The 22,309-nt window shown below is 38.7% G+C and overlaps 3 protein-coding genes across 5 annotated transcripts in view; 2 read left to right on the top strand and 1 right to left on the bottom strand.

The window, feature by feature from the left end:
- Positions 1–16,690, top strand: part of rhbdf1a (rhomboid 5 homolog 1a) — a 46,678-nt gene extending 29,988 nt beyond the window's left edge. For 2 of the 3 annotated variants that reach the window (XM_084419185.1, XM_084419186.1), the window contains exons 4-18: positions 5,109–5,322; positions 5,407–5,613; positions 7,068–7,190; positions 7,282–7,442; positions 8,035–8,286; positions 8,377–8,488; positions 8,592–8,666; positions 10,169–10,330; positions 10,411–10,511; positions 10,599–10,662; positions 10,759–10,853; positions 10,982–11,057; positions 11,673–11,773; positions 13,053–13,206; positions 15,624–16,690. In XM_084419185.1, coding sequence (XP_084275311.1) covers positions 5,109–5,322; positions 5,407–5,613; positions 7,068–7,190; positions 7,282–7,442; positions 8,035–8,286; positions 8,377–8,488; positions 8,592–8,666; positions 10,169–10,330; positions 10,411–10,511; positions 10,599–10,662; positions 10,759–10,853; positions 10,982–11,057; positions 11,673–11,773; positions 13,053–13,206; positions 15,624–16,043 — 2,317 coding nt within the window. In that variant the 3' untranslated portion in view covers positions 16,044–16,690. Of the gene's footprint in view, positions 1–1,097; positions 1,206–5,108; positions 5,323–5,406; positions 5,614–7,067; positions 7,191–7,281; positions 7,443–8,034; positions 8,287–8,376; positions 8,489–8,591; positions 8,667–10,168; positions 10,331–10,410; positions 10,512–10,598; positions 10,663–10,758; positions 10,854–10,981; positions 11,058–11,672; positions 11,774–13,052; positions 13,207–15,623 lie in introns of all 3 variants that reach the window. The other variant, XM_084419184.1, reaches the window with a different exon arrangement.
- LOC311304609 (vascular cell adhesion protein 1) overlaps positions 1–22,309 on the top strand; it is a 660,847-nt gene that overhangs the window by 463,029 nt on the left and 175,509 nt on the right. The window lies entirely within an intron of this gene.
- aanat2 (arylalkylamine N-acetyltransferase 2) lies at positions 17,471–19,910 on the bottom strand. The gene is made up of 3 exons (XM_084419207.1): positions 19,530–19,910; positions 18,722–18,876; positions 17,471–18,417 (listed from the first exon to the last, which is right to left on the bottom strand). Exons 1-3 carry the CDS (start codon positions 19,696–19,698, stop codon positions 18,112–18,114), a joined length of 630 nt encoding a protein of 209 aa, XP_084275333.1. The 5' UTR covers positions 19,699–19,910; the 3' UTR covers positions 17,471–18,111.

Raw genomic sequence — 22,309 nt, 5'->3', positions numbered from 1 at the left:
TTGTAGGCACCCCTGATCTAAACGAAGACTGTTGCAAATGGCAGTAACATTTTTTGGGGCTTTTTCGTGTGACCTATGAGAAGTCAATCACATAATGCAATGAGACTTCAGTAAAAACATTAATCCAAGATGGCTGATGTATGTTCCCCCTAAGGAGTACACTCTCCAGTGAGGTTCAGTCTCAATTAGGATGCTGCCTTAAGTTGTGGTCACATTAGCGAAATTTCGATGACATTTTGTGGGCAAAAAAACATAATTTTTCTATTATCAATAGTGTAATGATGTATGAAGCACAGCTCACACAGAAGACACTTTCAAACCAAGCAGTTGTCTGTTGGTCAATGCGGCGATTTGTGTTACCAACTTGAACCTGCTGTAAAACCAGTTATATTTTAAATTACCGTATTTTGCCGGCGAACAGCGGGAAATGTGGCCATACCTTTAGAAGAGAGCTCACTACGTTTTGGAACAAAGCTAATACTACTACACCAACAGTTAGAGTTTTAATCATAGTTTTAATTGGTTGTGCATCAATGTAGCCCATTATGTTGCATACTTTGTTTCTATCTGTGAATTGTGTGTGATTCCGTAGTCAAGACTGTAGCACTTTTTTGGTTGCAAGCCAATGTTGCCAGCCTGCCTTATGATTTGTTTGCTGCGATTGTTTTGCGCCGAGATGTAATAGGAATGTGCATGTGATTCCATGTGCCAGAGGGTTTGAAATTCCTCATTTCATGACTCCATTTCATGGCTGATAAATCAAACCTGAAAAGAACCAGTGTCTTTTTGCCTGTTTACAAGGTTTCTATGTGGACGATGCCACTTTTCAGCCTTGTTTTGTGTATTTCTGTGCGTCTGCGTGTGTATGTATGACTAGCACATGTCTCTCACTCATATGCTACTCATTAAATCTGCACTGATATAACCCTCTCCCTCCCGCTGGAATACTCTGCTTTTTGCTAATCTTGCTCTCTGGCTCTTGTTGATCAGTTTTCCAGTTCTTCTCACACTCCTTCCCTCTTTTTTTTATCTTTTTCTCTTCTGCTTCCTTTCTTCGCCCTGCTCTTCCTCTCCTCCCGCTCTCGGGACGTCCACAGCAGCAGGCGGGTGCACTTTGAGAGGATTAACACTGTGCCCATTAAGGGTCACCGTGCAGGGCGGCACGGTTTCAGAAGGCATCAGTCCCTCTCCAGAACCTTGCTCAGGTACAGCGGGCCGCAGGAGGCCTGGCGAGGGAGCTCTCACACACAACACACACAATGCAAAGGAAACATGGTCACGTGGCACAGTCAACTTTGGTGTTAGCGTTGTAATAATAGTTCCATTTAGGTGCTATTATGCTGTATGTACACTTTAGGGAATTAGTGTGTACACTTTAGGGTAAATAAGTACAAAGGTGAACCTATTGATTGGGTACCATCCCGATCACAAATTTCTTTTCTTTTTTCGGAGAGTGCATGTACAGCAGAGTGATACAAATGTATTAAATTTAAAATTGTTATTATCAGGCCTGAAAAAGTCGTTGTTGAAGTTGTGGATGTGACGAGCAGTTGAGGTAGAATCTAGACACAGTTGCAGGATTGTTTAATCAAAACAAAGAAGATCATCCAAGAAGAAGAGGGTAAAATCCAAAAGGTAACGAAATAGAAAGTACACTGGCATATAAACAATAACCGACTACTGAAGACTAACTCAAGAGGGCTTAAATACACAAGGGTGATAAGATAATTAGCAACTAATCCAGACACATGTGGATGGTAATTAGTATCTATGGAAGTAACTTAATGACTGGAACAAAGGAAAACACAAACACACCAACTAAGGGTACGTTTACACAGCAACAATGTGCTAAAAACGGAAAAGTTTTTGCTTTGTGTTTTTCGCGTACAGACGACAATGTTGTCAAAACTATCTCTATTCACATGGATCAGTGAAAATGATTAACAACTGTGTATTATTCATGCCAGGCCAGTAGTTGGCGATGTCACTTTGTAAAGAAACACTATGCATCTATAGATTGAACACGTGATACGCGTGCTCATGACTTCACCGTTTTTACAAATTCACGTTTTGTAGTTTACACCGAGACGATAACAGTATCGTATTGAAAAACTTGCGCTTTTAAAGTTTGCATTTTCAGGCCGCAAAATGGCGATGTCGTGTAAATGAATGACCAAAAGAATGGCCAGTTTTTTGTTTTTTGTTGGAAATGGTACCGTGTAAATGGCCCCTAAAAGTCCATGAACACTAAACTGAAACGCAGGCTGTATGTTACAGTGGAAACGTAATGGAAATTTCTATAGTGAATCTACAGTTTTCTAGTTATGAATAAGCTGTTTGTGCATTCAGTTCAGTAATCACAAAAGTTATGGAAAAGTGATGGAAATTAATTTGATACCAAAGAATATTACATTAAATTGATCAAAACTGACAGTAAAGACATTTATAATGTTTAAAATGTCTAAATAAAAGCTGTTCTTTTGAACCATCTCTTCATCATAGAAACCTGGAAAAAATGATCAGGGTTTCCACAAAGCAGCACAACTTTTTTCAACATTGATAAATAATAATAAGAAATGCTCCTTGGTCATCCATTGTGAGGTTTGACCCTAGGATCTTTCTGTCAAATATGTTCCCTTTGCGTTCTCCCTCAGTGGATGTTTAAGTAGTGAGGATTTTGTGGTTTTCTGTTTCACATGTTTGGATTCTCAGCACATGTCATGCCATGCATAACTTCAGTCTGTTGATAGGGGCAAATAAGGATTCTTATCATGACATGCTCACTGTCTCTAACCGTTATGATTTCAAACATGGTGCATTGTTGCCATTCTTCTAAACTGAGCTGAAAACATTCCAATGTATGAGCTCGAACGACACATTCATCTTTAGTTGTTTTGCACAGTTTGACACTGTGCCCAGACTGGCAGGCTGTATTTGTTGTCTTTCAGATGAAACATAATAAGCCAGAATTTGAGTCATGTTTATTGCCTCGGTGAGTCAGAAAGATTAGATTAGATCTCTCTGTGGGGTGCCGATCCAGAGTTTTATAGCCACACATGTTGTGTGCGCTGAACAGCAATGGGAATCTCATCTAGAATGGTTATATTCTATTATAGTATTTATTCATATTTTTAATTAGCTTTTAATTTTTATATGTTCAATTTTCACTTTAATTTTAATTTAGGTTGAAGTTTTAGTAATTTTTTTTATGTGCTTTTCATAAATATAGAATTTATATTTAACTTTAATTTTAGAAATTTAAGTACTTCAGCTTATTTATTTCAGTTTCTTGCAAAGACATAATTTCAAATTTTCTAAGTTTGTTTTTCATTTAATATTCATATTTTATTTTATTTTAACAATAAAACAACGCTTATACAAATATTATCAGACAATCACACATACAAATGACAAATACAAATGAAAATAATTATTTTCATCACACATCATACATACTCCAGTCCTTAGCAGCTTATTGTTGGTCTGCACTCAAATCTCAAACACACCACTTACAAAAATGTTGGCTGATAACCATAGTTTCAAAAACTAACATGGTTATTTACTACTATAAAAACTGATCTCAGCCACCACTGTCATGAAACATGAACCAAAACATAATGAAAAAGAGATCCTGTCACTGTTTGAAGGAGGTCCTATTTTAATTTATTAGTAATTCATACTTTTTGTTTTGAAGGCCTAACCTTATTACTAACTTATTTTATTTCTTTGCTTTATTTACAGTACAATACTGTATATAAAGTCGACAGGAAAGTAGCTGTGAGTGGTGTAACTTATCCTGCAGATTGTGGAGAGAAAGAAAAGTAACACTTTTCTAAGCAACTGAACAATTTCCATAAAACTGGCAACTAAGGGGCCGTTTACATGACACCGTTTTCAACGAAAACCTGAACACTTTTTATGTATTTTGGCCATTCATTTACACGACAGCGGCGCTTTGGGGGCCTGAAAATGCAAGCTTTTTCAAAGTGCAAGTTTTTGGAAACGAAACTGTTATTGTCTCTGTGTAAACTACAAAAACGCGAATTTGTAAAAAAGGTGACATCACGAGCAAGCGTATAACATGTTCAGTCTATAGGCACGTAAGTGTTTCTTTAGTGACATCGCCATACACTAACTACTGGCCAGGCATGAATAATACAGCGTTTTTAGTCATTATCATGGATTCCTGTGAACGGGGATCGTTTTGACGACGTTGTCGTCTGTCCGTGAAAAACACAAAGCAAAAACTTTTCATCATTTTTTTGTAAACACCCCAAATCCCTTAGACTTAAGATGTGGGCACATTAGCGAAATTTTTGACAAAATTACACCAGCAAAAAAGTCCATTGTCTATTATCAATAGAAATGTATGAGGTACAACTCACACAGAAGTCACAGCTTTCTGTTAGTCAGCGCTCCAAATCTGTGTGACCAAAATCTGCATAAGGGGAAATCTTTTTACAGTCACATGTAATTCCCGATCACATGGATTCTTATTAAAATAACTGTATTAACTATGACTATTTTGGCCATGGAGCCTTTTTGTAATGGACCACCAGAGTTTTTACTGTTTTGGTATGGGGGTTGTTTAATAAAATGTGATTATTTTTGTGGGTGAGGCTGGACAGCTGAGCATTGTGTATTTATTTTACACTGGTTTATATCAATTTATCTTTTTGACTGAAACATGAGTCATATGTGAACTTGAAAAACATGTCAGCCTCTTGACATTACGAGGCGGATGTTTCCCAAGCCAAGCAGCTGTGCAGAGGGATGGACACCAGCCTAATGATTCTCTGTGTGTGTGCGTTTGGTTTCGTTTTTGTGACAGGATTTTAGCCAATGCCAGTAGCTTTACTGTGAAGCATGCCTGGGCATGTCCCATCACTATTTCCTTAGAAGTTTGTTACAGTTACCTCACCCTTGATCTCATTTGTACACAACCGGGAGGAGACAGTGTGTCACACGTTTGTGGAAACTACCATTGCAGTGTCCAGTTATTGTGCAAGAACATGTTAGCATACAGGGAAATTCAAGAGAGTCAGGGATGTCATGTGATCTCTGGATGAGTGAGCTCAGGCTGAACGGGTTGTGTCGATCGCTCTCAGGGGTACGGCGGACTGGTTCGGGGTCAGTAAGGACGGCGACGCCACGCAGAAATGGCAGAGGAAGAGCCTGCGACACTGCAGCCTGCGCTACGGCAAGCTGAAACCGCAGGTGATCCGTGAGATGGAGCTGCCCAGCCAGGACAACATCTCCCTGACCAGCACGGAAACCCCTCCACCTCTATACGTACCCTCATCTCAGCATGGCATGCAGAAGGTACAGTACCAGGAGTCATCACTGGAACAGGACTGAATGTGCACCTGTTCCTCCTTTTTTTAATGATGCACTTTTTTTGTTCAGATTGTGGACCCACTGGCAAGAGGACGTGCGTTTCGCATGGTCGAGGAAGTAGATGGCTACAGTGTGCCTCAAACTCCCATCACCCCCGGCGCTGCGTCCCTGTGCTCCTTCACCAGCTCACGCTCAGGCCTGAACCGCATCCCACGCAGACGCAAGCGCGAGTCCGTGGCCAAGATGAGCTTCAGGGCGGCAGCAGCTCTGGTCAAGGTGAGCACATGACCCACAGCTGCATACATGACCGTTATACCCTTTATTTCAGTTGAATTTGTACATTGGGAATGATTTTGGAACTTTTCTGGAAATAATGCACCAGGTTTTGGTCTTATAGTGTCAAGTCAAGTCAAATGTCAAAATTTTTGGTTTGACTGTATTACACATTGTTTTAAAGCAACTTTACAGAAAATCATGATGTTAATGGTTATAATATCTTCATGCCTTATAGTCACTGATACTATTGAATGAAAACTGAACTGAGCTGGATGATGACATCACTGTTTTCTGCAGAGCTGCTTTATAGATGAAATGAACTAATTTAATAACTGATGATCTTTTCAACGGAAATGAGTCAACACTGAATTGACTTCAGCTGAACAATGACACTGTTTTCATTTAGAGATGCTGTACAGCTGAAATGAATCATTTATATAGCGCTTTATACAGTCTGTATTGCATAAAGCGCTAACTGGAGCTATAACAGTTTTTCTTACTCTCTCACTTTAAATGATGAAATATCTGTTTATAAAATGTCATCTTAACACAATTATGAGGCCATCTAGAGTATGTGACTTTTGTGTATGTGTGGTTTCAGTTGTTCCTACATTTTTCCCCCCGTGAATTTAGAATACGTTTTAGTACTTAAGTTATTGATAAATCATGATTTGTTTGCAAAAACGTTGATTTCACACACAAATTTGTGCGTACATATGGTTAGTCAATGAGATCCATTATTTTAAGCTGATATAGCTGATGTTAATGAACAGAAATGGTACTATCAACACTATGATGATATGAATCAATGTTCAAATTAAATGACTGCCAATTACTAACATTTATTTACAGTGTTTTTTCAGTGGTCAATGATTATACTGATTAATTGGTCTGGCTAATATATCTGTCTGTTTACATTGGAGCAAATGTAGGTGTTTACACATAGTCCACACCATAACTTTCACAAGATTTATATCAAATGAAATATTATTTTGGGGAAAATGCTTGTATCCTGTTTGAGCTTCTTGGATCACTATTATAAGTGACCCGGGAACAAAGTTTTACTGTATTTTGTGATAATTGATACTTCAGATACTTCACAGACCTACATTAAATCAGAGAAGAAGCTTGTTTGATAATGTCAAATGGGAACAGCTGCTAAAGTAGGATTGGTCAGTAGCATTTGTAAGGTGCGGCTTAGCGTAGGGTCATCTGAGGTTCTTTAAAAGACACATCAGATAAATCAAACGGGCACATTCAATCTTTAAAAATGACCAATAACATGAAGCAAAACATCAGATATCAGAGACCGAGCTGGTATACAGGTCAATGGTCTCGCAACACAGTCTCTTTGAATTATTTATCATCTATTTACTTAGTAAATACTTTTTATTCTGCTTAGTATGCCATGCTGATTGATAAAGTGTGGTTTATCTGTGTTTTTGTATTTTAAGGGTCGCTCGCTGCGCGAAGGCACGCTAAAACGAGCTCACAGGCGCAGCTTCACACCTGCTAGCTTTATTGAAGAAGATGTTGTGGACTTCCCAGATGAACTGGACACATCGTTCTTTGCTAGGGTAGGATAATCCCACCGAAACACATCACACATACATTTGCTTTTGGGAGACTTTTTCCCGATATGTATGCTTACTGTCTGTCGGGCTTCAGGATGCCATGATGCAGGAGGAGATGTCCACTTTTCACGATGAGGTGTTTGAGTCTCCATCAGACTCCACCATGAAGGATGTGGACAGCAAACAGCTGGATGAGTCGGAGCTAACAGGCAGCGCACTGGAAAAAAGCGAGTTAGAGAGGAGTCACTTAATGCTGTGAGCTTCACAACACCATATTACCTGTCACAGTAATTGTGCTTTGATACTATAAAATATTTGATAATAGAAAATGTTAGCTGCAGAGAATTTCTGTTTAAAATTCTGGTGAAACTCTAGATGGCACTGACTGATAGGTCATTTTCACTGCAATCTGCAAGCAATAACACCATTACTGCATGGCACAAGCTGATTGGCTTCTGCTAATTCAGCAGCCAATGAGATTTCTTACTCAACATTTGAAGTGTTCTCTGGAGGCTAGTCCAGAGTCCTTTGAAACCCTCCACCTCCCCCAGCTCAACCTGCCTAGATCTGCTATGAGATGTATTCTATTCTTGCAGCAGTAGCAGCATATCTTACATGTATTCAATATTTCAATAATTCAAAATATTTTTGAAAATATAATTAAATATAATGTTTAAGAAACATTAAATATGATTTAGATATTTTGCTGGAAAAAAAGTATAAAATCATATCCAGAAATATTTGAAAAAGGATGATTATTTATTGACATAATAATGATTTATCTAGCTTAGACATTGTTCTATGACTATATATATGCTTTATCATTCTATCCTCGTTCTTCAAACAGGCCTTTAGAGCGCGGCTGGCGAAAAGTTAAGGAGGGAACGCCAGTCCCCCCTAAAGTCAGACTGAGGCAGGAGGTAGTGAGTGTGAACGGTCAGCGGAGAGGCCAACGCATAGCCGTGCCAGTCAAAAAGCTCTTTGCAAGAGAAAAAAGGCCGTATGGATTGGGCATGGTGGGAAAGCTGACCAATCGAACATATCGCAAGCGTATCGACAGCTACGTGAAACAACAAATAGAGGACATGGATGACCACAGGTTTGCAAACTTAATTAAATCCCTAAAACTTCTTTAAGATTTTCGGAGATGCTTATAATGTGAGGCTGTGTTTTCTGTTCTGTTTCTCAGGCCTTTCTTTACATATTGGATAACGTTCGTTCACATACTCATCACCATTTTGGCAGTGTGTATTTATGGCATTGCACCAGTGGGCTTCTCCCAGCATGAAACCGTAGATTCTGTGAGTGCTGCTGCACTTTCAAAATATCCTGCATTTCTGATGCTCTATTCCTGTTTCTGACCATCTGGTGTTTGTAAACACATTTTGTTTTTCTCTCATAAAGGTCCTAAGAAATAAAGGTGTTTATGAAAACGTCAAATTCGTGCAGCAAGAGAACTTTTGGATTGGACCAAGTTCGGTGAGTTTTAAAAAAAAATTTTTTTTAAAGGGTCATGAAACCCCAAAACACATTTTTTTTTAGATGTGAACAGATATGTACATCACTAAAAACACTAAAACTCACTAATAAAAATACCTATATTTACACACTCATAAATTTGATCAATAAGTGGAAATTGGTTATTTTTGAGTTTTTAAGAGCAATTTCGTTCTTCCGGGTTGAAAAGCAAAGTCGAAGCAGTGTCACGAAGGTGGAATCTACGTCATCCGGTTCTGAGAGCTTCGCTGCATTTATTCATGAGAAAGAGCTTGTTCAATCAAATCACTGCGCCGTAGTATGCATGAGATCGCATTACAGGCTCTCAGTTTTGGGAGTTTGTAGTCATATTGGGTTATATGTTTAAAATGCATCAAGGTGCCCTCAACTCTGTTTGTTTGTTTTTCTCCGTGGTCATATTTTAATATTCATGTGTCTGTATAATGAGTGTATTGCAAGTCTGTGTTTTATCCGTTGTTGTCTCCCCTTTTCCCACCTTCTACTCTCCCACTTTTCCACAGCTTTACACACCCATTTCTTGAGACTTTTTCAACTCTGAGGTGTGAACGACCAGGCTAAAACAGGGAAGGGTTTCATGACACTTGGTTAGTTAGTTAGTTAGTTAGTTATGATTCAATTCTGATTTAAAGTACTGTCTAAAACACTGCATGTCTCATGGCACAACATGTGCAAGTTTCAGCAATCAACTTTCAAGCTTGTCATTAGATTTCACATGATTGCGATTTCTGTGTAAATACATTTATGATTTGCATTAAAAAGTCAAGTCACCTTTATTTATATAGCACTTTATCCAGTACAGATTAATTATGCAAACAGTTAATTTTGGCTGTACAGCAGCTCTATATGAAAATAGTGTCATTGTTCAGCTGAAGTTAGTTCAGTGTTGATTCAGCTCCTCTGTAAAGATAATCAATTATTAAAGGGGTGGTATAACGCCCTTTTCACAAGATGTAAAATGAGTCTTTGATGTCCCCAGAGTGTGTATGTGAAGTTTTAGCTCAAAATACCCCACAGATATTTTTAAATAGCATGTTATTAAAATTGTCACTTTTTGAGAGTGAGCGAAAACGCACCGTTTTTGTGTGTGTCCCTTTAAATGCAAATGAGCTCCTGGTCCCGGTACAGTGGGTGGAGCTTCAAGAGCTCGTGTTCTTTTTACCTCACACAGACATGCACTGAAAATTTCAAAAACCTTTAGGCTTTTATGTTCAAACCGGAGTCAGACAAAGATGGAGAGACTCAAGAAGAAGTGAACTAAACTCTTACCGACCCCAAACTTTTGATCGGTAGTGTATGGCACTTCAGATGCGGCTTCTATTCCCCTCCAATCTCAAAAGTGAAACTCTGACTATGTTGAAATTGTATTTCATAAGCAGCGATCAGTTATTGAATGTTTTCCTACTGAACAACTGAATAAAATAGTATCATAAGACAAGTCATCGTCATTGTCCGCTTCTCAACAGGAGGCCTTGATCCACCTGGGAGCCAAATTCTCACCTTGTATGCGACGGGACCACCAGGTACATGAACTGATTAAAAAAAAGCGGGATATGGAGCGACATTCGGCTTGCTGTGTGCGCAACGACCGCTCAGGCTGTCTGCAGACCTTAGAGGAGGAATGCTCTGTAAGTACAGGAGCCGTGGACTCTCAAGGCTATGAATGAGAAGCTGTCGGGTCATTGACATCCCTTTCTTTATGTTTCAGAGCACTTTGGCTGTATGGGTAAAATGGCCTCAGCATCCCAGCACCCCTCAGCTGGAGTTGAAAAACCGGCAGTATGGCTCTGTGTGTCATCAGGACCCCAGGTGAGGGAATACGACTTCACTCAATACTTCAATGTACAATTTTCACAGAGACATTTCAAACACAAGATCTTACTGTGTTTTTGGCAGGACGTGTACAGAGCCGGCCTCTGTATCTCCTCATGAGTGGCCTGATGACATCACCAAATGGCCAGTAAGTATTGCATCAAGAATGGTAAATATATGAAAGAACTATAGTATTACCTGTGGTCGATTAGATACTTTGTCCTAATATAGATATGTATTCCAGATCTGCACCAAATATAATTCTGGGAACCACACCAATCTGCCTCATATCGACTGTACTATCACCGGCCGGCCCTGTTGCATCGGCACTAAAGGGAGGTGAGGAAATCTGCTATTACTCGCTAGTTACAATTGATCAATACTGAGACATTTCACATGCACTTGTTTAGTGGGCATGAATATACAGTTTTGTGCGCTTTCTAAATATCTTGTGTGTTGTTTTGCAGGTGTGAAATCACATCAAGGGAGTACTGTGACTTCATGAAAGGATTCTTCCACGAGGAGGCAACCCTCTGCTCACAAGTAAGCACACTAAACCAGAGAAGCACAGAAATAAGGCAAAGATGTGCTACAAGTGACACTGAAGCACGACTGTTAATGGCTTTGTATAAAATGGTAATAAAATAAACGGCATTTATTTGAAAAACACACCTTTTGTAACATTACAAATGCCTTAACTGTAACTTTTGATCAGTTTAATGCATCCTTTCTGAGTAAAAGTATACTTTTTTTAAAACCTTACTGACCCCAAACTTCAGGTCGCAAATGAGTGTAAAGCTCTCAGCCCTAAAAGTTGTCAGTACTCACCCACTAGACTAATGAGGTGGCGTGAATAAGAACGGAAGATAAATCTACCCTCTGCTAAGTGCTCTGTAATCACAATGAAGGTTGCCATGCTAATCTCCTCTGCAATGGCAAAATCTGTTGTCATCTGAAAGGGCACACTGTGATTGCCCGGGTCTGAAGCTTGTGCCAGCTTCCAGGGTTTTAACTTAAGACTTTGTGCTAAAAGTGTGTTAAATACGGTCTAATGTCTAATCTTAAGCTTGGAAATGCAATTGAATTTATTATTGGCAGTGTTTGGGGGTGTTTTTCTTTTTTATAATCTAAAGAAACGCACTAATCTGTCCCTGCCAGGTTCACTGTATGGATGATGTGTGTGGCCTTCTTCCTTTCTTGAACCCGGAGGTCCCAGATCAGTTCTACCGTCTCTGGCTCTCACTGTTCCTGCATGCTGGGTGAGTGACTGTTCACACTCAACAAAAACTCAGGAAACCTAAACTAATTGCAGACGAATGGTCTGTTCATCCCATGAGAAAAACAATAGAGTGAAATATTGCAGACGAAATTCAAACGGAAAAGCAAAATGTCACAGACAAATGTGGTAACAGACTTGGTCACACCAACAGCTAAACAAAAAAAGTGAAACAATGTAAATGAAAGATCTGTTCAGGCCAAGAACAACACGAAATGTGCAACATTGCCTATAACAGACAAAAATCTGCAAACAAAACATGTTTTCACTCCATGAGCGAAATTAAAAAGCAAACTATTACAGGTTAAAACACAAGAGTTTCCAAATATTAGATATTAATGTCTGAAAATGTGCTCAGACTGGCAGAATACCAGTGTCTGCAATGGCAGATATTTCAGTATTGACTCAATAATGTCTCATCAAAATCCTCCCAGACTAAATTACTATTCATTTTTCAGCTCTACTCTCACTCTTACTGTATTTCAACAATTGTCTCTTGAGTGTCTGTTTATTTTCCTACCGAGTTCATACTCAAACGAAACACTGCCGAGACCTCTTCTTAAATCTTCAACCCACAAGCGATAATAAAATTCCTCTGGGTTTTAACTATGCACACGTGGTGGAACCGTTTACCCATACGCCCCGTGTCCCATGCTGCACTGCAGTATATTTCAAATGCTTCGAAAAGCTGACACACGATCAGATTATCTGCTTTAAGAAACAGCTGACACTTGGAAGAGCTGGCGCTATTGAGCGTGGCGTGATCTGTAGTAGTAATCAAAGAGAGTGCTTCACTGAGCTGCACTTTGGCTCTTTGCCTTTCTTAAGAAGGCTCAGATTAACGCTCCTGCACGTGCCTCTGTCAAACACCTTGAACATCACTCTCACTCTCAGACGTCCTTGAACCTGCTGAAGTTGGATCGCCTGTTGCATATTTGTTCATATATGTGGCCAGTGATTGCAATGAAGCATCTTTCATAATAACATGTGCGGGGACTCTTGTTGTGACATGCCTTTGCCACATTTTATGAGACAGCTGACAGAAGTGTAATTATGACATAGGCAGTGGATTGCTTGGACATAATTTAGAGTCAGATGGATCATAACTTAAATGAGGGGAATGTTTATACCCACTGGAGCCATTTCAGAACATTGTGGTGTATTGGGAATGATGAATATGCATTTAAATCCATAAAGATGTCATGGCAGCTTTTAAACAACATGCTTGAAACGTTCTCTTTGTCCCCATCTGTTAAAAACAGGATTCTGCATTGCCTGGTGTCGGTATGTTTTCAGATGACAATCCTTCGAGATCTAGAGAAGTTGGCCGGATGGGTACGAATATCTATCATCTATATCCTGAGTGGCATCACAGGAAACCTGGCTAGTGCCATCTTCCTCCCCTACAGGGCTGAGGTGAGCCCCTCTTGCCTCTTTTACACCGACAGGGTGCGCTGGAAACTGGAAACGCTCCAGTTGACGGACATCCGATGTATGTTGTGGCTCTAGCTGTCTTAGTTTTCATCCGTTTAAAATCATTTTCCTTTATAAATATACTGTTTTCAGATTAATGTTATTTATTAAACAGTGAAGTGACACTCATTTTTTGCCTGGCTCTAGTAATTTATTTAAAATACTTTAAAATGCAATTTATACATACAATGACTTAAATACACCTTTTCTATGATAGGCATGTTTTAAAATTTCAAAATAAAAATGTATAAAGACAAAAAATCTATACAGTTAAATAGATTTTTTTTTCCAAAAATGGTAATTTTTTAAAAACATATGAATAAAGAGTGTATTTCTAAGAACTTTGTACATGTTTTAAACTAGATTTTTCCTATTCCTTATCATGAACGCTCTTATTTATCATTGACCCATATATTAAAATAACTTCTTGCATTACTACAAAATTCCTATGGATGTTAAATATGTTCTTAAAAACTGTTTGGGGGCTCCATCTAAGATGAGGATTCCCAAACTTTTTTTGTTGAAGTAACCCTTGAGATTTTAATTAAATATTTCAATGATTTAACAGCACATTCTCATTTCTATAGTTCTTTTAGTCACATGATGTGCAAGTAAACAAATCAAATATTAAAATGTTTTATTGTTTTTATTAGGAGCCCCGCACGACATGCAATATGTCATTGTCGCCCCAAATTAAGAATTCGTTCCCACGAATTATGAATGTATTCATTTCATTCATTTTAGTGAGTCATGGCGTGATTTACTCATTATTTCCCTCATTTTAGTTATTTGTGGCCATGTTGTACTAATTCATTCCCTTGTTTTGATTTAAAGGGGACCTATTATGCCCCTTTTTACGATATGTATTATAAGTCTCAGGTGTCCCCAGAATGTGTCTGTGAAGTTTCAGATCAAAATACCCCACAGATAAATTATTATACCATGTTGTAAATGCCCGGTTTTGATTGGAAGAAAAAACATGCTGTTTTTGTATCTTTAAATGCAAATTGGGTGGAACCTGTACAGCTCATGCCTTGGATACACTCGTGTGACATTGCAGTTCTTCATCATCATGAAAGTTTATTATCTGCAAAATATATATATATATATTTTTTTTAATATCATGTGTGTGGCTCTGTATTTTTATTGTAACTACATTTTTATGACTGAATTATTAGCTTTTCGTTGAACTCACAAACCCCCTGCAGTTCCCTCACTAACCACCACTAAATTCGCAGACCCGAGTTTAGGAAGAGAACCGGCACAATCTTGGTGGAACTTAAATGAGCTTGTTTCTGCCTTAAAGGAGAAGTTCACTTTTAAAAAAACTTTTGCTGATAATTTACTCACCCCCATGTCATCCAAGATGTCCATGTCTTTCTTTCTTCAGTCGAAAAGAAATTAAGGTTTTTGATGAAAACATTCCAGGATTTTTCCCCATATTATGGATTCTAATGGGACCCAAACGGTTCAAGGTCCAAATGACAGTTTCAGTGCAGCTGCAAAGGGCTTTAAACGATACCAGACGATGAATAAGGGTCTTATCTATCGAAACGATCGGTCATTTCAAAAATAAATAAAAAAGTTTAAGTTTTATAAGCACAAATGTTCGCCTTGCTCTGTTCTGTGATGCGTGTTCGTGACGTCACGTAATACGCAATTACGTTGAAAAGGTCAAGTTTGATGTGTTTACAAATGTGCGGGAGGAGGACCATATACACATTTTAAAATGTATTTGTGTCAGTTTATCGTTTAAAATGCCCATTCGTGTGCGTATCCTAGTTGCTTTAATATTAAAAAGCCAAAAAGAACATTTTTCAAACTTGACCTTTTCAACGTAATTGCGTATTACGTGACGTCACGAACACGCATCACAGAACAGAGCAAGGCGAACATTTGTGCTTATAAAACTTAAACTTTTTTATTTATATTTGAAATGACCGATCGTTTCGCTAGATAAGACCCTTATTCATCGTCTGGTATCGTTTAAAGCCCTTTGCAGCTGCACTGAAACTGTCATTTGGACCTTGAACCGTTTGGGTCCCATTGGAATCCATAATATGGGGAAAAATCCTGGAATGTTTTCATCAAAAACCTTAATTTCTTTTCGACTGAAGAAAGAAAGACATGGACATCTTGGATGACATGGGGGTGAGTAAATTATCAGCAAAAGTTTTTTTAAAAGTGAACTTCTCCTTTAAATGAATACGTTGTTAGCTAACTGCGTGATTTGTATGTGTACTTGAACACCTCTAATAACAGACACTGCATTTTCAGTAAAGCTGCTTTGAAACTATATGAATTGTGAATTGAATCTATCTATGGCACTAATCCGGACCCCTCTTTTGCTGCTTCTCTAGGTGGGTCCGGCTGGCTCTCAGTTTGGCATCCTGGCCTGTCTGTTTGTGGAGCTGATTCAGAGCTGGCAGATTCTGGCTCAGCCGTGGCGGGCCTTCACTAAGCTACTGTGCGTGGTGCTCTTTCTGTTTGCCTTCGGCCTGCTGCCCTGGATCGATAACTTCGCCCACATCTGCGGATTCATCTCGGGCTTCTTCCTCTCCTTCGCCTTCCTGCCCTACATCAGCTTCGGCCGCCTGGACATGTACCGCAAGCGTTGCCAGATCATCATCTTCATGGTGGTGTTCGTGGGCCTGTTCGCCGGACTCGTGGTGCTCTTCTACGTGTATCCCATCAAGTGTGAGTGGTGCGAGCTGCTCACCTGCATTCCTTTCACCGACAAGTTCTGTGAGAAGTACGACCTCAACGCGCACCTCCATTGAGGGAGAGGCGGGGCTTCGGGGACGAAGGGATTTGATTGGTCGTTAATCGTGCATCCGCCAGCCCCAAATTGCACTTCGTCTCTTCCAAATGAAGCCCTTTCTGTGAACATGGACATACGTATGCTTGTTTTGCTTTTTTTTTACTCAAGTGCAATGTGGAACTCCACTTTGACTATGATTTTAGGACTCTGAGAATGAAGAACACTTTTTAACGTACCCTAAAGATTTATGTAGTCTATTGAGAAGGGTGTCTGATAATCATACGAAAACAGGGTCACCCTCGCCCGAAAACAATCTTTACACTACAGTCTCAGAAGGCAGTGTCATAATAAAAGCACTGGTACACCAAACGGAGAACACGTCTTCTCCAATTTTGATTGTTGTACTTTTTATGTTTTAGCATGTCAGGGGTAGGTTTGTCTTTGTTTAGTCGACCTCAGAATCCAGGGACGAAAAAAAACTGTACCTTCGGTGCCTTGATAAATGTACCTACTACTGCCATATTTTCGTTACACGTTTAGCACTCAAATGATATTCTTTTATTTGTGTGTTACTTCTAATGGAGTTATAGTTGATTATGAAAGGGTAGTGTTTTAGCTACCCAATTTACACACTTGTCACAGAATACAGCTAAAAAACAACCTGCACCTCTGGAGTTTGTCTGTTTTTTCTTGTCTACTCGACCATAAACAAGCTCTAAAATATGGAAGCTCATTTCCACCTCAGAGTAAAAAAAAAATAAAAATGTAAAAGATCTCAATGCGACTTTTTATCACAATAGCTATGTTTCCATCCACCTATTTTAATGCACATTTTGAGATATTGCATAAAAAATGCTCGATGGAAACGCCAAGATGGAAACATTTACAGAATAAATCCCTCGACATGCCTCAACAGAGGATGTGATTGGATAACTGCACTAACCAGCGGACCAATCGCATTGCACACCATCTCAATATGATTTCTTTTTTGTGTGATGTTGCACACAAGTTAAATTCACAACTTTCAATGGAAACATTTCTCATAATTGCAACACAGCGCGACTTAATATCTCACAATTGTGACCTTGTTTCCATTTATTAAGACTTCATATATTGCAATGCGACTGTTTTTTTCTCATAATCGTGACGTTACTTATCACAGTACAAGTCAGTATATGGCGATGTGACCTTATTTCTCAGTAATGATTTCTTAATTACAAAATGTATAATTCGTCAGTGACTTAATATCTCACAATTGTGACTATATTTCACAATGTGAGTTTATATATAGTGACTTGCCTTTATTTATCATAACTGCAACTACATATCTCACAATTGCGTCTTTAAATTAAATGATTAGGATGGTACCAAGGATAACTTAATGTATCCATAAACCTAAAGAAATGCTTTCTCACCACTGTGCATAAAATTCACATTACAAAATATAGCTTTGTTATTAGATGTTTTATTTGTTATTGATTAAGATGCCACAGAGAATGTTTATGGATGTTCTAATTAAAGTTCACATCAGTTCATACACTGTATACATAGATTGCATTTCAAAACACATTGTCACATATGCAGTAATATATTAGGAAGATTTTATTCTAAAACAGTATTCAACATTTCACTGTCCACTTGCAATCCAAGGGATGGAACATTATATAAAAATAAAATTATGTCAAATTTTCAATTAAAAGTTATATTTTCCAGAAGAAAGATTTTGAATTCACTTTTTCAGTGGTTGAATGGTTTTGTAAAAGTAGAATATTATTTATGTAAAATGTAATTAAAGATGAAAGAAACTTTTTTTTATTGATCAAACTAAATGATGAATATGGTGATTGTTAAAAACAACTACTGTTTTTTGACCAGTAAAGTGTGCAGTGTATCTTGGGCAGTTCACAAGAAAAGAAAAATGAACAGCCAACATCTGTGTGCAATCTCTTTAAATGAGTGCATAGGCAAGTCTCTGGTTCTTTGCTCAGGCGGTATTAGGGCGTTGAGTCCTTAACTAGGTGAGAGCTGTCCAGAATCTACACATGATGTCCTTTATCAGGATTGGATGTGCTGTAAGCTAAAGAAACTTAACATCCGCTGTTTCGTCGTGCATAAGCCAGGCCTCCGAGCTGATACTCCATCTCTGTGAAGGTCATAGCCCCCACACTGATGGCCGAGTGACCCTTCTCCTTGAAGCCAGCTTTCTGGTAGAAGGGCACCAGGAACTCCTCACAGACCAGCAGGGCCCTGCGCAGGCCGGGGAGACAGCGCAGGTACTGCAGGTAGCGCCAAAGCAAGATGGAGCCTTTGCCCTGCTGTCGACAATGGCGGTGCACTGACAACACGTGGATGTGTACCGCGGTAGAGTCCGGGACGTGTGTGTTCATGGCCTCCTGGATAAGATGGTCAAAAGAGGGTTAGAATCTAAACGCATCCCAAATGAACTGATACAAGGTTTCTTTAAAGAACCACATAGATGTTTTTTCAACAACTACACTGTAAAAAAAAAAACTTTTCGCAAGTTTATTTAAGTACGATTTACAAGAAGTACAAATTTCACCCTTAATTCAATGTGCTACTTGCAATTGTAATCATTTTTGAAATTTACTAGCAATTTTGGAGTGAAAATGGTTTCAAAGTTAATCCTACACTATAATTTTTTTATTTATTTTTTCAGAGTAGAGAATCACTTCTCACCTGTCCTAGTTTCTCTTTGTCCCAGCCAGATCCTATGATGAAGGCCACCAGCTGACCCTCTTCAAACCATCCCAAAGAGAGCTCAGGACACTGACCCAGGAAACTAAGCACCTCATCAAGGGTGAGTGGACATTCACCGGAAACTGAGACGAACGCTGTAGAGGGAGAGATGGGAGAGATACAGGGATGAGTCAACCCTCATCCCAATGCAAACAACAGTTTATCGGCAGATTAGCAGGTTTATCGCAATCAAGTCGGCTTGTTGACTGCAGTCTTCTAGTTTTCTATATGTAAAACTTGGGAAGTGCTTAAGGACTTTAGTACTGGTTTGATTAAACTCTTCTACAAAGAAGTGTGTGTTGGTGTGTATTACAGAATTTTATGGGGCACCAATTTAAAAATGAAGAGTTCTGTAAATAAATGTTATTTTTTTCCAGGCTAACCAAAACCATTTTTATTCAATTTTTTCCCAAATTCAAAAATAATGTATTTATTAGTATGACATACATACACCATCGTTCAAAAGTATTGGGTTGGTAAAATATTTTCACTATATTACTATACATATGCTCACAAATTTTAACCAGTAAAGTAAACTAAACCCAACCATCAGAGTTTTAAGAGTATAACTTAATGCCTTCAGTGTTTGTCACTTGCTGAAAAACTAAATTTAAACTAAAATTACAACATTATTGACACTGCACAACCTTCTTTAACAGCAATTTAAATTATTATGGCACTCTATTTTAGTATATCTATTAGCAGCACCCCAATATATCCACACACTCATGTCTGAGAAACATCTTACCTTCTCTCTCGATCTCAAATACACTAATGGCGTCCTGTGGGGTGAGATTTCGGAACTCGCTAGCGGGTAATGTGTGTCGTCGCTGGCGTCGCGAGCTGCCAACGCTGAGCGGCGTCTTCAGGAAGAATGGCTTCAGGAAGGGTGAGCTGACGACCTGAGGTGCCATCATCTGACACGAGCTCACTTCGGACTGCTGGAGGACTAGACTGTTTGTAATAGTAACTTAGTGGGTTTCCTTCACTTTAAAGTTTTAGGACACCGCTGTCTTTCCGTCAGTCTATTTGTCCAGCCCGCTCTCTCCTATGGTCCGATGTGTTTGAATCCTATCGTTCAACCTCGCTGCTGCTGTCACCTCTCCTCCTCTTTAACCCTACTTTGGGCTCTTTCCCAGCCCGCCCCACATCTCCTAAAGTGTCCTGTGTTTAGAGGGATATGGATGCACGTGGCAGGTGAAGCTGCAGCAATTCCCTAAAAGTCTGTGTGCTAATAGCCTACTCTCAACGCAGCTCATCAGCCACTCTTACAAACACTTACCCAGAAACTGTTTGTACAGCCAAAGCAAGCTTTGGATTGTTTACGCCAGTCCTGATAGATCTGTTACTGTTACGTATTTTGTTTTAGGTTTTTTTTTCTACATTTCCTTAACAAGAGAAATAAGAAGACGGAGAACTAGATTTTTTTTTGTAACTTTATAAATGTCTTCACTGTGTGTGTGTGTGTGTGTGTGTGTGTGTGTCACTACCCTTTCTTTTTTTTAATAATTACATTAAAATACGTCATTGCCTGAATACATTTTACTGAATTGATCGATTTCTGTATGAAAGGGACTTAATTCACATGTCTATTTTGAATATTTGTTGCTTCATTTATTGTTTGCATTCATTATTTCAGTTATTCATTGGTCAAGGCAAACCATATTACTTTGTAGGCCTACATCCCATGTTTTAACCGGAGGCTTTGTACAGTTTAAGATCCCTTTACATCTGTATAGCAACCCCTGGCTGTAGTGTTAAAATTATTCATTTGATGAAGAATATAGGCTATTATCTTTGCCATATAGTATAATTAATTCATAGCATATCATGCGGCTGAAGGTTTTAATTGAAATATTTACATATTTTTTACACACTGCTGTTCATATTTATCCCACAACGTCGTCCTTTTCAAATCTACACAGTCTAAGGCGCTTCCAGAACACTTTGTATTGAGCATTTATGTTTTAAAATGACATCTGACAGACTGAAGCTCTGGGTTAATGCTGGACCTCAGATGACCTACAGGAGGAGCTCAATTTAAGATGACTTGACCTTCAACGACCCCTCGGAGAAGCTCCAATCGTCGTGTCAGGGGCCAGTTGCTGCATTTTCTTGACCGTAGACCTAACAGATTTCATTTTCTAAACTGTAGACCTAACAGAAATGTAACGTGGTGTAAAAGTAAGACGGATTAGCCTTTGCCAATTCTTAAGACAGTCTTAACACGGTGACTGTTTATGAGTTACAAAACAGTGTTTCAGCTGTAAGTCACAGCTGACATACTGGTTTAGCATATAAATAATGTAGAAGAATCTTAATAGTTTATCAGTCAGTCAGTCACCTTTATTTATATAGCCTAGTGCTTTATACAATAATAGTTTGTTTCAAAGCAGCTTTACAGTAAAATAATGATTCAATTATGCAAACAGTTCAATTCTGCTGCAAGCAGCTCTCAAAAGACAATTCTCTCAATCAGAGAAAAATCCTTTAGAGAATAATATTAGCATCCTTATTTTCTCTTAATATTGTGTATTATGTACATCACTTGACAATTTAGATTGATCGTGATTTACAGAAGTTAAGATGATCAGAGCAAATAAATGGCTTGCTGGCCTGTGGAATGTAACGTTAGACTAAAAGCCAATGAGTCATTCTGGGCCAGATGAGCAGATGAAGCTAACACAAGCTGACTCAAACAACAAACGAACCAAAGACTAATAAAGTATGCAGTGTTGATGATTGTGTGACTGCATGACTCGTTACAGATTATTTAGTGAGCGGACATGCTCAGACAATGACCATATGGGCTGAGCTGAGGTTTATTTTTTGTCTAAATTACTTAACTTACCTGCTTTCCAGAGCATTGCATGGGCAGGGCAATACTCGAGGGGCTGGGGGCCTCTGGGCTTGAGTTTTTGTTTGGGCCCTTCCTATGCAACAAATCACCTGACCTCAACTAACTCAATTATGGAGTAGCACACAAACTTTATAATAGTTAGGCTATTATAAAAAGGATAGTTCCAGTCCTTGATTCTGATTGGTTGAGCCGCGTTCGAAGCCGTTGTAAATTACTCAACAAACATACACCTGTGACCGCATTACATTAGTATTACTGCGCAACTGCCGTTTGTGATTATTTGTTGATGTATGTGTTGCTTAGCAACCTCTTTAGCTTGGCAGAGAAATAAATGTGTTATAACCACTGATCTATATAATGATGACACTCTATAGATCAGTGGTTATAACGTTATATTTTTGTTGCTGGTGTTTATTTTATGAATAAAATAAATATTACAATTTCGTGCCTATTTCCTCGTCGTGCCAAACAACGCCCCTTAGCTGTTCTAAGTCCACTGTAAAACACGGCTTCGCGGGGCTTATTGCTATTATTATTATTATCATTCATTATTATTATTTATTACATGCCTTGGTTGAATTCCAATGTAGAATGCGGTCTGTTATTTCTTGATAACAGACCGCTGCGAAGTATAACACACCGTTGCCATTAAAACAGAGCGTTATGTA

This window comes from Rutilus rutilus (assembly GCF_951802725.1).
Source record: "Rutilus rutilus genome assembly, chromosome: 1".
In the NCBI taxonomy this organism is placed as follows: Eukaryota; Metazoa; Chordata; class Actinopteri; order Cypriniformes; family Leuciscidae; genus Rutilus; species Rutilus rutilus.
Note: the sequence above shows the minus strand (reverse complement) of the source record. Positions and strands in the feature narration are given on the sequence as shown.

What these genes read in the sequence shown, in the direction of transcription:
- aanat2 (XM_084419207.1), bottom strand. Translation starts at nt 19,698, where the DNA reads ATGATGGCACCTCAGGTCGTCAGCTCACCCTTCCTGAAGCCATTCTTC. An exon ending in ATTTGAGATCGAGAGAGAAG is followed by an intron (nt 18,877 to 19,529) that starts GTAAGATGTTTC and finishes CTCCCTCTACAG; the next exon opens with CGTTCGTCTCAGTTTCCGGT. An exon ending in ACAAAGAGAAACTAGGACAG is followed by an intron (nt 18,418 to 18,721) that starts GTGAGAAGTGAT and finishes CATCTTATCCAG; the next exon opens with GAGGCCATGAACACACACGT.